The sequence below is a fragment of the Neodiprion lecontei genome, chromosome 1 (genome assembly GCF_021901455.1).
Source record: "Neodiprion lecontei isolate iyNeoLeco1 chromosome 1, iyNeoLeco1.1, whole genome shotgun sequence".
In the NCBI taxonomy this organism is placed as follows: domain Eukaryota; kingdom Metazoa; phylum Arthropoda; class Insecta; order Hymenoptera; family Diprionidae; genus Neodiprion; species Neodiprion lecontei.
The window spans coordinates 30,917,746-30,932,756 of NC_060260.1; the positions used below are offsets into that span (position 1 = coordinate 30,917,746).

Here is a 15,011-nt window from a genome sequence, read left to right on the forward strand (position 1 = left end):
AACCACAGTCAATGCTTGCATGTTTAGCAGGATTGCAGCAGCAGTAATTACATTTCTAATGTAGTAATTGCTGCCCGTAGTATAACCAAATAACCGATGAACTTACTAAAACGGTACATTGTCCTGATTTAAATTTGTTAAAATAAATACCACGTTTTGTGTTTCGATGGTAAAATATGAAATTACGAATTCAGGCAAAATCCAGCAGCTTGAGGGATTACCTGGGAGATGACACTAGTAGTGACGTGCCTACGTGACAAGAGCCATGCAATGGGTTCCGTGTCGAATCGTCTCCTCCCTGCAGTTGGGAGTTTGGGACAGCTGAGCTTTTTCATCTATAATTGACAGGCGGCCGAGGTTAAGAAATAGTTCACAATGAAGCTCGAATTTTTTGCCCCCTCTTCAAAGGGCGAGAAACCCATAGCTACCCATACATTATTATTATATATATAAAAGATAACTGATAATAATAATTGCAAATCTGAAATATACTGAGATAAACTTCAGTTTTTTATCATACATTACATTTCGTATCAATTAACTCGAGTACAAAATTAGCGCTGATCGTGAGGTTCAGCCGCGCTGGGGCTTGCCTCCAGAACACGATTCGTTTTCTCGGATTCTCGTCAAGTCCCGCATGCGTAGAAGCTGGCTTATACCTAGTGCCTAGACTACGAATCCAAATGGGTCGTCGTCCAGAAAAGAGAGAACACCGCTATCAATGCGGAGAGACGTGAGTGCACTGGCGCGGGAGAGAGAGAAAGAGTGAGAAGGGGGCCGGAGCTGTGAACTTGGGGAGAAAGAGAAGAAAGACACACGATCGGTCGGTCGGACGACGGACGGGAAGGCATGACGCCATGTTTTGATGTCGTCATCCCCCCCCAACGCACTTCACTCCGCTCCGTTCCACTTGTGTTTTCCGTCGCGCGGCCGTGCTCTGATCTGAGCCGAGTAGTTTATTTTCCGTGTCCTCTCCGCTAATCGGAATTGCATGCGATTCGCAATTCCACGTATTACCCGTGCGTTTGCACGCGCCAAGCGTTGCTCGTCATCGGCCTTCTTAATGTACGGGAAAGAAGTCGAGAAGCGGAGAGGCTCCGCGAGCGTCTTCTACGTGGTGTTGGTGTCCTAGTGCTCGCGCGCCAACGGGACTCTGGGCGGTTACGTCACGTACGAAGCATTTTTACACGATCAGCCTTACTCTGTTAAAAAAATGGAATTACGGTTGCATTCTCCGGCTGGAGCTGAACCCATTATCTATCAGTGGCCTCTTACCTCTGGGTCAGGATCAGTAAGTACCTATACGTGCGGTAAATGAGGATTACCTCATTGTCGTACGAGAAAACAATACTCATACGACATACCATGCGTCATTTTAATTCGGAATGTAGTGTCTTACTCTGCACTTTTCTTCATGAAATACTTTCTTCACTTGCATGAATCTCGTATCTATAACCACAAATAAACTACGTTATTATTAACCTGTACACCTGTCACCTAATTATCTGATCTATCGATATGGCTTATGCTTTTAATTAATTTTTCAATTCCCAAACCATTTACGAAACTTTTCAAATCAGTTCATTCGGTGCAACCGTATCGTCAACTTATTCCATGATTTCGAGTCGACTTATTTGTTTGTAGCTTATCTTTGTTACATAGGTTAGAAGTTTAACAAAGAGTTTATTTAGATGAATGTGCTTTTTTTTTTACTACCTGGTAAATCTTTTCATCTACATCAATTATTTATGGCATTATTTTTGATACCATTGACAAAAGGCAAATGTAACTTACATGCCTATTATTCTTAACATCCTGCACTCATCTATAATTCAGATTTAGCAACAGTGTTCATTATGGATGTCTTTGTAATGGCGTTGATGTATTTTTCATGTATTACAGACTATAACTTTTATATTAGCCATGATATGCACATGCATTTATAAACAAGTGAAGTAAATGTAGGTCAGTCTCACACATTGAAATTCAAGTACTTACAGAGCTTTAACTTCAACTGCCATCACGTGATGAGTTTTATAATGTTACTGTTATACAGTCAAAGCTGTTTTGAATTATTATGAGAGTTAATAATCAACATTAATCATGTTTGTGTAATATGGAATTAATCGAGCAAGGGTTCACTATTATAATAACATTATGACGAATTTCTGTACTACTTTTCAGATCTAATTATAAAGATACTCACTGTGTGATTGGTGTCGAATAAAACTCAGTTTAAATCCGGCACGAATTTTTCTGTTTATTGTTTTGTGACATTCATGAAGTTTACTGAGAATTTTGTCTCCAGTCATGGTGTAGTTTACCTCTTGAAAAATATAAGCAGAATCCTATGTAAATAAGTCTGCGGAATTCTGTGACTAAGTAAGGAAAAAGAAATTTCCTGTGTGAAACTAATAAGGAATGAGGCATAAGATTGGAGTCAACAGAAAATATGACAGATAACAGTGCCAAGGGGACAATCAATACCTACAATAAATAAATTCATTTCTAAGAGCCTTATAAAATTTAGTGACAGTACTGAATTCTCATGTTTACTAATTGTAAGACTTGAAAAACAATTTTAGTATTTGTTGATTTAGCTTTAACAGCTATACAAGATCAATAAATGGAAATTTTTCTATTTTCCCACATGCTGTGTGTAGTTGAAAAAAATGCTGGTTGATTTGCTATTACAAATTTGTAACAATATTTGCTGAACAAGCACTTTCAAACATTGTCACGGTTATATTTCTATACTTGCCATTGAGATGCGATTCTTGTAATTGCAAACCACTTTAAGTGAAGCGACTCCCAAGAAATAATCTGAAAATAAGTTGAAATTGCTGAAAATTGCTTGAAATCTGTCAAAATCACAATGGAAGTAGCTCAAGATTACTGAATATCTTTGAAATTGAAGTCATCCGAAATTGGTTAAAATCGCATAAAATTCAATTGACACAAATGATTAGGAACTATTATTCATCAATGATTAGGAACCGCTAGAAACTATTAGAATTTTGCAATCGCTTATCATCTAATTTGTAAGTTAATAACTCCTTGCTTGCCATTCATTCACTACTTTTATTTTCTTATATGACGTATTATTAACTTCAATGCTTGTTGTTACAGGATCGACACGATGGAGCCGTTGATGTTGTGGAAACAATGCGATGGGTTTGCGAGGATCTACCCGACTTGAAAATTCCTCTGGAAAATAATATTCTCTGTAACTATGATATGCATAATTTTGAGAGCATGAAAAATTTATGCGACAAATTTAACAGAGCTATCGATAGTCGGGTTCAGTTGGTAAGTCCTATATGTTGTTCAAAAGAAAATTTTAAACAGAAAAATCCCCATTTAATGTTTCTCTGGAGAATAAGCTATTTGTGTTCTAAAGTGAGGAATCTGTAAATATACTTTCAACAAACTATATAATCTACCTATAGTAAGAACTTGAACCGATTGCTAAATAACTTGGAATGAGGAATCACCGTAACTCTCACCATTAACTAAATTTATTATCCACCATACACATTACAATATAATAATAAACAATGTATTTAAAGTCTATGCTAGCGTAATCCAATTTTCTTTATTATGTAAAATTATTGAAAGCAGACGTATATCAATCTTATAACAAACCTCGGAAATACCCCAAGTATAAACTCAATTCGTTGAGCAAGGCTGTTCCAGTTATCATGGATTCTATATTTACCTATTCGTAAACGTGCATCTCGTGTCAATTTTGCACTTATTTTGTGAGCTTATATTTTGCACTGTTACAACGTTATTCTAGCCTGCAAAATGAGTTATATAGCAATACTGCAAGTCAACAAGATTCCAGGGATTTATAGTATAATGCAGATTTATATCAAACTTTTAACGTATCTCTTTAAGTTACAGGCTAAGTGGATTGTAAATCTGTAAGTAGAACGTATAACTTTTTGCTCAAGGAACTCAAATAAAAACCCTCAGAATGCGAACTTAAATCAGGATTTGACTGTATATGTACTAGTAAAGGTGTTTTAGGATAAACTGTTCTTGGTTTTACATAAATTATGCTTATACCTTGGTATTGAATTGCTTATGTTATTATTTTTTTCGGAACATCCTTCAACAGAATCACTAACGTAACTAACCCATATGAACTATTGCCACTCACCATCTTAATTGCTTCCCGGTTGCTGATTTTTGTACTTTTACTAGAGTTATTATAAAACAATCCTGAGAAAACAGTAACAAATGTATTACTTTAGTACAATTATCATCAACTAATATATTCATATTCTAGACTTATAGATTAATTCTGGTTAAAGACAACATACTAACATTTCCTATTTCCAGGAAAAAGGTACTAGTCTGCCAATGCAACGACTGAATAAAAGACCTAGCAGAGGCCTGCTTCGTCATGTACTTCAGCAGACGTATAATCAAGCGGTAGTGGAGCCAGACAAATTAAATCAGTATGAACCCTTTTCGCCAGAAGTCTATGGAGAAACGAGTTATGAACTTGTCTGCCAAATGATTGATCAAATTGATGTTACCGACGACGACGTATTTGTTGACCTAGGTTCTGGAGTTGGTCAGGTAGTTCTTCAAATGGCTGCTGCTACCGCATGTAAAATTTGCATTGGTGTCGAAAGAGCCGATGTACCATCCAAATATGCACAGGTATGTTAAAGAGGCAAAATTTATTGTTCAATTACAGAATTCCCAGCGTGACGTATAACATTTTATTAATTTTATTCAGAGCATGGAGTATAATTTTCGCAAGTGGTTAAGCTGGTATGGTAAGCGATGCGGAGAGTATCGGTTGGTTAAAGGAGACTTTCTTGCTGATGAACACCGTGAGAGTATAACAGGAGCCACAATAGTTTTTGTAAACAATTTTGCTTTTGGTCCGACTGTAGATCACCAGTTAAAAGAGCGGTTCGCTGACTTGAGAGATGGAGCAAGGATTGTTTCATCAAAGTCTTTTTGCCCGTTAAACTTTCGCATTACCGATCGTAATCTTAGTGGTAGGTATTATATTTCTCAAACCTAATAAATATAATGTATATAATTTTATATTCATGTCTTGATGAAAATAAATTTTTAGATATAGGAACAATAATGCATGTGTCAGAGATGTCACCCTTGAAAGGATCTGTGTCATGGACTGGTAAACCTGTGTCGTATTATCTCCATGTCATTGATAGAACAAAACTAGAGAGATATTTTCATCGACTGAAGAATAACAAGACAGGGGCAATTGACATGGAACACTCTGATTCTGTGATAAGCATCACTGCCAGCAATAGTAGTAGAACATCAAGTAGAGGTGGTGAGAGGGGTGACAGAGCCAAAAGAGATCTTTCTAGGCAACTTGACAGCCCTAATCACTCTGAACAGTTAGGTACAAACAGTGATTCTGATTTAGAAGAAAATAGTATAAAGAATCGCCGACAGCCTTCTAAGCTTGGTAGAAAATTAAATCGAAAAGCCACCAATGGAGTCTCCAGGCCTCCACCAAGAGGTCGACAAAGAGGTAGAGGCGTAAAGAAAACTAAACCTAAAAAGGCTATCAATATTTCGGGACTAGATTTACTACACAGCCAAACACTGCTTAGTACATCGCCTCAAGCACTTGGAAAAAAACCACCTCCGGCACCTGGATGTGTCGATCAACACCTTTCTTCCCTTTCTCTTGCTCTTCAGCCACATTCTACCTCTGTTCATGAAGAACTCAGTATACCTGCAGCCCCTTCTGCCACCCCTTATGCTCTTCAGATTCTTCTCGATCTTTATAGGTATGTGTTTTGATAACTTCAGTTAAGAGCATTCAAGATTAAATAATGATTTTTAGCTATTTCAAATCATTTCTGTCTTTAGGGACCAATTTATGGCAATGTTAGAATCGATGAGAACACCAACATACCGAGTATCAGTAAATACAGACATTGCGAAAGAACGAGAAAGAAATTCAAAACTGCAATCAAGAGCTGCACAGCTTGAAAAACAGATAAAAGTATTGATTGATGACAGCGTAGCATTATTAAAAGCTCGGATGACAGAATTAGGAATAAATGCTACATCACCTGGTGATTTGTTAGCTAAGGCCAAGGAGATTGTCATGAGACATAAGCAATTACAAGCCAAAGCGAGTAAGCTTCAAGCCCAAGTGTCATCTATGGAGGCTGAACAGTCTAGACTCACAGCTATAAGGCATCAGGAGCTGCAAGAAAAGTACAATAATCATACCAACACCAATAGTGTTTCAAATCCACCACAATCTCTCACGCAAGACTATATTTTGAAAGAAATTTCAACCACATTATCGCAGCGCAAGAGGCTGCATTCCCAGGTACTTTAAGTTTCTTAGATTCATTACCTATAATATTTGTAACTATTCCTTTTGTGCAGTTTCCGTAATATTTTTATCCCAAATATGTTAAAAAGACTTGGTCTTTGGACTCTTACGAATTCAAACAGAATACTTGACTTTCATATATCTGGTAATTAATATGAAAATGAAATTCTTAATTATATATAGCAATACATGTATCATATTCTCGTTCTCTTCAGGTGTCAAAACTACAACATGAATTGAGTGTGCTAGAGCGTGCGAGTAATGAGAAACCATCAGTACCGATAATTCAACAGCAGCAGCGAGAAGTGGTTGGATCCAAACATCAACAAAATCAGCACGAACCACTACAAAACAAGACTGGATCATCACGGAAAAGTAGAGAAGGACGATCTAGGTCCCAGGAATGGCCTGATGTTCCTGATATAGCGAAGATTCAGGAGAATAATCCTGAAATTTTAGCCCAAAAAATCTTAGAAACAGGGAGACAAATAGAAGCTGGTAGAATACCAAATAGACCAAGTACAACTACAGCACCCACTGCCAGGGCAAGACTGCCTCAAGCTACTCTCAGCTTCTCGTCTCCCTCTGCTTCCATGCAATCTCAAGTTAATGTCAGAGATTCGTGTAACAAAGCCCAAGAACCTCCGAGAGTAGCTAATTTTGAAGATAGATTGAAAAGTATCATTACAAGTGTTCTAAACGAGGATCAGCAGAATAGAAGTAAACAGTTACAGCTTCAAGTACAACAGATGCAGCAGCAAGCTGAGCCAGAGAGAAAACGTGTTGCACTGCCACAGAATGTCACTACTCCTGATTACACACAGGTAAGATTTTACGTTAAATCAACTTAAAAAGAAAGATTCAATGGATTCATTGCTGGTGCAATATTACATGTTTTATTTAATATTCAAATCTGTGCCCATAATGATACATATCTTAGGTTTCTCCGGCAAAGTTGGCACTTCGAAGACATCTGTCTCAGGAGCGACTGTCCTCTCATTTAACCACATCAGAAAGATCTGTGATCGATACTCGACAATCTACACACGATGATCGAATCACCAGAGGAACAGGAGTAGGAAATGGAGGTACAACTGGCGGAGGGGGAGGAGGAGGAGCCGGAGGAGGAGGTGGTGGCGGCAGCAATGGAGGGGCTGGTGGAGGAATGCTTGGCACACGGACAATTGGCGATCTAGTGAGTGGAGAGATTGAGCGAACACTTGAGATATCAAATCAAACTATTATTAATGCTGCGGTCGACATGAGCGTTATGGCCCGAGCAGAAGCAGTCTATTCTCCAATTAGTAGACCCGCAAGTGCCGAAGGTGATGCAGGACTAGCAACTTTGGCACATGTTGCCAGCTACGCTCCTACTCCGACTCCAACTACTAGTTCTACCCCTATTACTGCCACACGGTCATCCGTATTATACACCCCCACCACGCAACCTCAGAGGTGAGTATTTGCTTACCATACGCAATCTGTTTGATCCAATTTTAAACTAGTACTAAAAACTTTGAACTTGTAAAAAAACTGAAGTATTGCATAACTCAAATATTGACATTTAAAAAAAATCTTACCCCAAATTTCAAATTCCAAAATTAATTTGCGTTCCAATTTATTCGTTTTGTAGTGAAGAGAATTTTAGTTGTATCATGAATTTAATGATTTTACATTGCTCGATTATCAGACAGTGTCTATTTCTTTTTATAGGTATACGCCAGTCCAGCTTCCCAGAGCAGATATCAAGCCTTACCATGAGTCTTACTTTACTGACAATCCATCCCAAGTCCCCACACAGTCACACCCTTCTCTCCCAATCCAATCGTCTCAAGCAGCTACCAATGGAGAATTGCTGCCTGTGGAGGGGTTGGCTGCTTCTCTGCATGCGCGGATACTGAATAACCACAATACCACCACTAGTAGTGTTAAAAGTGAACCAACTGTTGTTAGCAGTCGAAGGTATATTACTTTTCATCCTGTCGTTTCACTAACTATTGCCAAGACCCAATTATATTTTTATTTAAGCATGCTTGCAAAAAAAAAAAAAAAATGGCCGTCTTACAATTGCAGAATATTATATCGTATTTTTCCGAGTATAAGCCGACCCCCAATTCTGATAGTATATCAAGGTGTTTTTCTTAATTACCCGCATATAAGATGGGTCCGCATATAAGACGAGAACGATTTTGGCGGGTGTTCTTAACGACAAAAAAACCTTGGCTTATAGTCGGCACAATACGGTAATTGGTTGTTATTTTAATCTGTGATACAAAATGAACTTACGAGTGATTACCTACAAAGGTTATCACTGTGCAATAGTCATTGAAAAATATGTATACATGTATTTGGAAGTAGCATACTTTTGTCAGTAGGTATCAACCTTACCCACGTTACGCAAGTGGAAATAGCAGTAGTAATGGCAGCGCTGCACTGTCGCAGTCACATTCGGTAGTATCGATCAAAACTGAAACACCAATTTCATCTGTAAGCACAAGTGGTGCTCCTCTGAGCCCGTTGTTGGAACCTCATTCTAATACGTCTACACCTCTGGTTGATGAACCACAAATGACAACACAGAGGCAAAGAAATGCAGCAGGGGATGATGGTGAGTAAACTTATTGAAATGAAATTGTCTTGAGATAGACCTGACGTCTTGACCTCACACAGATTTTGATTGTACATGGTGTCCCAGTCGTTGCTGCAAACACAGTGAAGACTGTGTAATGACTGATATTTAACATAATTCTAAAATGAAGCCTGCTTCTTGTCAATAAATGTGCTGGAGTAATAAAAGCATGTACCAAACGACTGTTCCTATTTATTAATATTACAGCATTTCAATATGAAATTTACATTTAATTATTTTATGATTATTTTTTTTACATTTAAATAATGCAGCAGAAATATTTTTTTCGTGCTCACTTTTCTTATTATACATTCAAGGCTAGCTAAAGTTTCTATAAATGATGCCAGTAGTAAGAACTATTGTTGTTAATAAATTTTCGGATCTCATGAAATGAAAAATTATCAAAAAGTCGACACCGAAGTGCACGCTATAAGATTTTGGGATACCTTGTATGTAAATTAACCTTGAAGCAACAGATCAAAAGAATAAAAAAGCAATCGATTATTTAACATTTCAACGTTTTTATCGCAATTTAGACCAACTGTATTACATTCTGGGTTGGTTGAGTACGCATTCTCATCCCGCAAATTTATTTAGATGCCAATTTCGCGAAGCTTACCTGTTTAATGTAATTTATATAAGGGTATTTTTATCATTATTGATCTGTTGTTTTAATAACTCATTGGTCATTACTAAACCTTCTGCTCTAATCTTGGTAGACTGAATTGTATTTCCTTTCTGCTATGCATCGTTCTACATTTTTGCGTACTTACGATTTGGACTTATTACGTACATTTGACCGTACCAAAAAATTACTTATGGAGCTGGTATCTGATCTTTATTTATATTTATTTTTGTTGATGTTTGATGTATTTGTTAGATGCACTGTAGCTGTATGTTGGTTAGCTCTGTCTGTCACACACTCGATCTCACTCACAACCCCTGAAGCTTGTTTTGTTAGAGATTGAGACGCACAGAACAGAGGGAGAAATCAGAAAGAATGGCTGCCTTTGGGTTGGTGCGTGGTCACCGGTGAGTTGTCTCCCGCAGGGGTTGTTCCAAACCTTTATTATTACATTTTCAGTACTTGTCTCTTATTTCTTGCATTTACTGTTTATTGCACTCAGCTTTAGCACACGTGATAGTTATTTAGTACTTCTTATGGTATTTCTTCATTCATATTTGCATGAAAATAAGCCATTGCGATTGAGTTAGTATGTCCAGTTCTCATAAATTAAGTTAATAATATATGCAATTAGCAGTACCGCAGTCAGACTATAGTTAAACTCAGTATATGTAAACATTATTTGCAAGTGCAGCATTTGCAATATCTGAAAATAATAAATATGTGAAGTCTGTTACTCCGATTTCACAAAATTTTCTTAAAGAATGGTCAAACATTCATAATAATGCGCCAACAAAGGTACTTATAACTACTAAAACCTGGACATATTAATATGAATTCTACTTTTCCAAAGAAGCTATGAAACGCTGCTGGCCCGAAAAGATCACGACAAATAAAATAATCTTATGTATATTACCTGAATATATAGATAATGCATGGGAAGCTAAGCTTCTACTTAATTACAATGGGGGCAGGCAAGGATTAAGGGACAACACCACTGTGACCCCCTGTTTTTTTTACATTTTTCGATAATTTTTTTTTATCGGAAAAATAAGAGATATTCGAAAAAATTTTTTTGCGTTTTCTTCCTTGTTTATTAATTTTTCAAAAAACATTATTTACATATTTTTTACGTCGCATGGTGGCGCTGGGGAAGCTCTCGCGTCAGGTGCTGTTGTCTCCGCAGTGGTTTGCGGCACGCAGCAAAACTCTTCAACGTCGACTTAAAACAAAATTCGCAGTGTTTTCGTTAATAGTATGACATTTTGAAGTGAAGTACATGGGGATTGGGAAAAAAATTGATTTTTAAAAAATAGGCACGCTTTTGAAATTAAAGAATGATTTTTGAGCAAAATTTCTCATTGAAACAGGCTATAACTTTTATTATTATTGAGATATCGAAAAAATCCTATGTAGTTCATTAGATAATCTATTTTCATTCATATAATAAAAATTTGAAGTCGATCGGATAAAAATTGCTCGAGTTTTGCTGCGTGCCACAGTCAAAAAAGTGGTTTCGTAAAAAACGCGTTCAAAGTTTTAGGTTTGTTAATTTGTCCCACTCCGGAGGGAAAAAAATCGTTGATATTGCAACTGATATCGCGGTATTAGTGTTCAATGATGGCCTGAGAAGCCTCATGAAAGTTCTGGAGACGTTGGGGATAATCATCGGCCCAAATTGTTTCAACTTTTGCGTTGAGACCGACGCAGCGCTGCACCGCTCCACAAAATATTCAATATCTACGAAAATAATTATTTTTCGACCTGGGTCCAACGGCATCTTAATCTTAAAAGTATGTTAGATTTTTTTAAATGGTTTTCAAAAAATCGATTTTTTGAAACCGTCACAGTGGTGTTGTCCCTTAAGCAAACTTTGCGGGATCAAGCTTGAAAGGTGGTGGTACTGAATTGGATTGGCTTATTTTTATGAAAATATGAAGCATCATCATCAATCCAAGCTAGATTTCAGTGGTTGAGCTAGGTTCACCTTACAGATGGAGAAGCTGATTGGCAGGACCGAATCACCTCAGGGTTCGACAGATTGGTTGCATTCGCCTCCACTGAATTGGACAAGCGTAGGAGGTCCACCGAAGGAGTAAATACCAGCCCAGACAGCGGTTTGGGGTCCGATAGTACAGTTACTGGTCCCCCGCCTATAGTTCCCTCTCCTGATGAGGCTCTTGGCCCTCCACGGACACCTTCACCGACAAGTCCACGTCCTCCAAATCCTCCGACTAATAGCAATATTTCTTCGGTCCCTCTCAAATACCAGCGACAGCAACCTGATCCTGAACGGCATCACTTTAAAAAAAAGTTTTTCCACAGAGATTGGAATAATTCAGGGGGGACAAGTAAGTTTCGTCCCAAAGGAAAAGACTGGGACTGGCATAATTCTGGGCAATGGCCCCCTAATGGTGATCAGTCCTAACCCACCCCCTATCAGCCCACCTGTTATAACTGAAGTGCTTTCTACAATAACAGTCCGTGATCAACTATGCAGATTTAGATTGACTTCTTGAAAATATTCTACTCAAAGTCAACCTGTTAGATTTTTTAATTTTAGATTAATGCATTTGAGGGTGATCCTTGTTGGTAAATGTCAAGCTGAACTTTGAATTGGGTCTGTGTGTCAAAATTTTTCTTGCGATTTAATCAAATCATTGTATTTAGTAGAAAATAATCAACTTTTCGTACTGTTTTTATTTTTCTCTTTTTTTTCCAAATAGATAAATCACATAGAAGTTATTAAGTATTTTAGGTCTATTGTGGCATCATATTGTTATAATTTTCAAACTGCCTTAACTATGTTAATTTGGAAGATATTCATATAAAGACATAAGTTAACGATGGAGTGTGATAGTAATCTATCTTTAACCCTTACGTGGGACACCTCACGGGTAAGAAGTATGTGGCAATGGGAAGTATGGGTCAATCTGACCCCCATCTCGTAATCATTGCCTAGTTAAAATAACATTTAACCTAATGTCTTGAAGAACTTCTAAAGTACCCTTCAGATATTAGTTTTTTTGGCAGATAATTTTTTCCAAGAATATTCCATTGTTAATTGTGGGTAAAATTTACGAATTTATGAAGGGATCTATAGACTATTGAACTTGGCGTGGGGTCGATTCCACCCCAGGGTGCCATGTAAGGGTTAATATTTAGATTAAATATCCCATTATCCAAATGAGTTACACTTACTTCCAAGGTCCAACAGTCATTGATGAGCAACTTTTTTTTTTCATTTTACCGTTTGTATCAACCAATGTCACTACACTTATAGTTCCTAGTAAGCCCAGGGTGATCACAGATCGATAAAAATTTGGTAATTCTAAGAAAGTCCGATAATTTAAAGCTGCTCAACGAAAAAAAAATGGCACAGAACTTTGTTATCAGTCAGACGAAAAATAAATTTCTTCCCCTCTCAGGATGAAAAATGTTTATTTACCTTTGACGATGGTATGCAAGCTGAGAGTTTATACATTTTTATCTTTGTCAACGGTTCTAAATCAAGCGTATCCAGTTAATGGTTACTGACAAGAAGAGATTCTATTTTCAGTGGGGCAATTTTTCTGCTGCGGTTTTGTGATCCCTCTGTTGCCAATAATTTTTTTTCCCGTTTCAAAGTTAATAGGCTGTTTGGTTGAATGGTCTGGCTTCATAAATTAAAATTTGTCTGGCATAAAACCAGGTCCGATAGGCACAAGTAGAACTTGTCAGAAATTTGAATTTCTGGTGAGGGCTTCTTGAGTATGAATCAATTTGCATTCATGTTCTTTTTTTTATGAACTGCACCAAAAGATGTCTACTGATGATATAGCTGATGTGAAAATCAAATTTCATAAAACAAAGAACGCTCTAATATACGGATTTATTCCAAATAGAAACCCAACCTAAATGTAAAGAAATTTATCATTCTAAGACTTGACTTCATAAATCATTTTTTAATGTACATGTAAACACAATCTCTGGTACAAATCACAAACTAACTTTTTAAATTTAGCACCGACAACTTCAACTAACATTCACACCATTGTGGAGCTCATAGTAAAAGCTTATTTCATTTTAAAGATTATTGATAAATTCAAAAATTCTATATACGACACTGATGTGTTGATATAGTTGGCACATGTGATTTTTTAACGTGGTAGGTTTCTATGAGCCAAACGAATATAACATTGAAATAAACTGCTACGATTATTAGTTATTATTAATCCATAGATTTCTGTTGATGTCCTTAATTTTAATAACATAGCAGGCATCTTATAATTCGAATCGATGAAACTAGTTGTTCATGAATTTGATCTAACAATGAGTAGGAACATAAGAAACATAAATTTTCTATAATGCAATGAAAATTACAATATACAGAACACGTATTGTTGCAATTATTCGATTATGTAAAGTCCCTGGTATCATCTCTTCATGTTCATATAATGTACTATAGTTATTGGCATATCAACTTTTGACACTGTTCATTTTACCACTCAAATCCATATTTATTGCTCGCAAGAGTTATTTTTTCACACATTTTTCTGTACAAGTTAGTGAGATTAAAGTAGAAAAACCAGTGAGATATCACTAAAACTTGAAGGATGAAGTAAAATGATTTTTGAGATACCCAGTGATTTCAATGAGGCAATGTAATTGTAAGTAGTGTGATAAGAAAAAAAAAGAATTTGGTTATTTCCTACGAATGTAAAAAGCGCTTCATTTGTAATGCATAACTGTAAATTAACGAATGATTATTTAATAACCCCTATACAACAGTACATATAGTTATTGTAATGTAGTCACCTACCGACTGTAGCATGTTACATACACTGCCGAATCTATTGATTAATTTTATTACTATTGATCATGATTATTATTTATTGTTTTTATTGGAATATTTTAATACTAAGGTTTTTGTAACAAGCAAAATGTTACTTCTTTTTTACCCTCCATGTCTTTTCATGTTAATATATCATATTTAAAAAAAAAATATATACACCTATTAATAGTTATTCATCTTTACTGTGCAGTCTAAGCATTCTTGTACGAGACACTACTAATATTTGATGCAAAGTTTATTCGTACAATGCTGTATGATTCACTTGCATATTCTATAGGTGAGACTCCGAAAGAATTTACACATATTGTCATAAGCCTACTTTCAATTGATTTAACAAACTGTTAATTGATATAACTGTGTTAAAAATCACCATGTTTTCGCATCAAAGAATTATTTTCAATTATAATTTATTTTGACGTTAATATTACGATACTTTAAATGGTAGTTATTTTTTAAAAAAATTACCCACAGTCAGAATTGTCTGCTCGTGGATAGAGCTCCCATATGCACGCTCTCTTGTTTGTTATCGGCGACATTATTCACTTTCACAGACACCATACACTCTGTGCGG

At 36.5% G+C, this 15,011-nt stretch overlaps 1 protein-coding gene across 5 annotated transcripts; it reads left to right on the top strand.

Annotated features, from left to right (window-relative positions):
- Positions 1 to 866: 866 nt before the first annotated feature.
- Positions 867 to 14,529, top strand: LOC107222026 (histone-lysine N-methyltransferase, H3 lysine-79 specific). 5 transcript variants are annotated; one of them, XR_006905238.1, is made up of 12 exons: positions 867 to 1,291; positions 3,130 to 3,309; positions 4,348 to 4,674; positions 4,754 to 5,021; positions 5,102 to 5,792; positions 5,875 to 6,346; positions 6,568 to 7,176; positions 7,293 to 7,807; positions 8,066 to 8,314; positions 8,725 to 8,960; positions 9,862 to 10,013; positions 11,601 to 11,665. XR_006905238.1 is itself a non-coding variant. In XM_046744186.1 (12 exons), the coding sequence occupies exons 1-12, from the start codon at positions 1,214 to 1,216 to the stop codon at positions 11,703 to 11,705; spliced, it is 3,801 nt and encodes a 1,266-aa protein (XP_046600142.1). In that variant the 5' UTR covers positions 867 to 1,213; the 3' UTR covers positions 11,706 to 11,857. The 5 variants fall into 5 exon arrangements, 3 of the variants coding, with proteins under 3 accessions (XP_046600142.1, XP_046599182.1, XP_046599648.1); XR_006905168.1 differs by having other exon boundaries at positions 9,930 to 10,013; positions 11,601 to 11,663; XM_046744186.1 differs by having other exon boundaries at positions 9,943 to 10,013; positions 11,601 to 11,857.
- Positions 14,530 to 15,011: the final 482 nt, after the last annotated feature.

What these genes read in the sequence shown, in the direction of transcription:
- LOC107222026 (XM_046743226.1), top strand. Translation starts at nt 1,214, where the DNA reads ATGGAATTACGGTTGCATTCTCCGGCTGGAGCTGAACCCATTATCTAT. An exon ending in TACCGATCGTAATCTTAGTG is followed by an intron (nt 5,022 to 5,101) that starts GTAGGTATTATA and finishes ATAAATTTTTAG; the next exon opens with ATATAGGAACAATAATGCAT. An exon ending in ATTCTTCTCGATCTTTATAG is followed by an intron (nt 5,793 to 5,874) that starts GTATGTGTTTTG and finishes TTCTGTCTTTAG; the next exon opens with GGACCAATTTATGGCAATGT.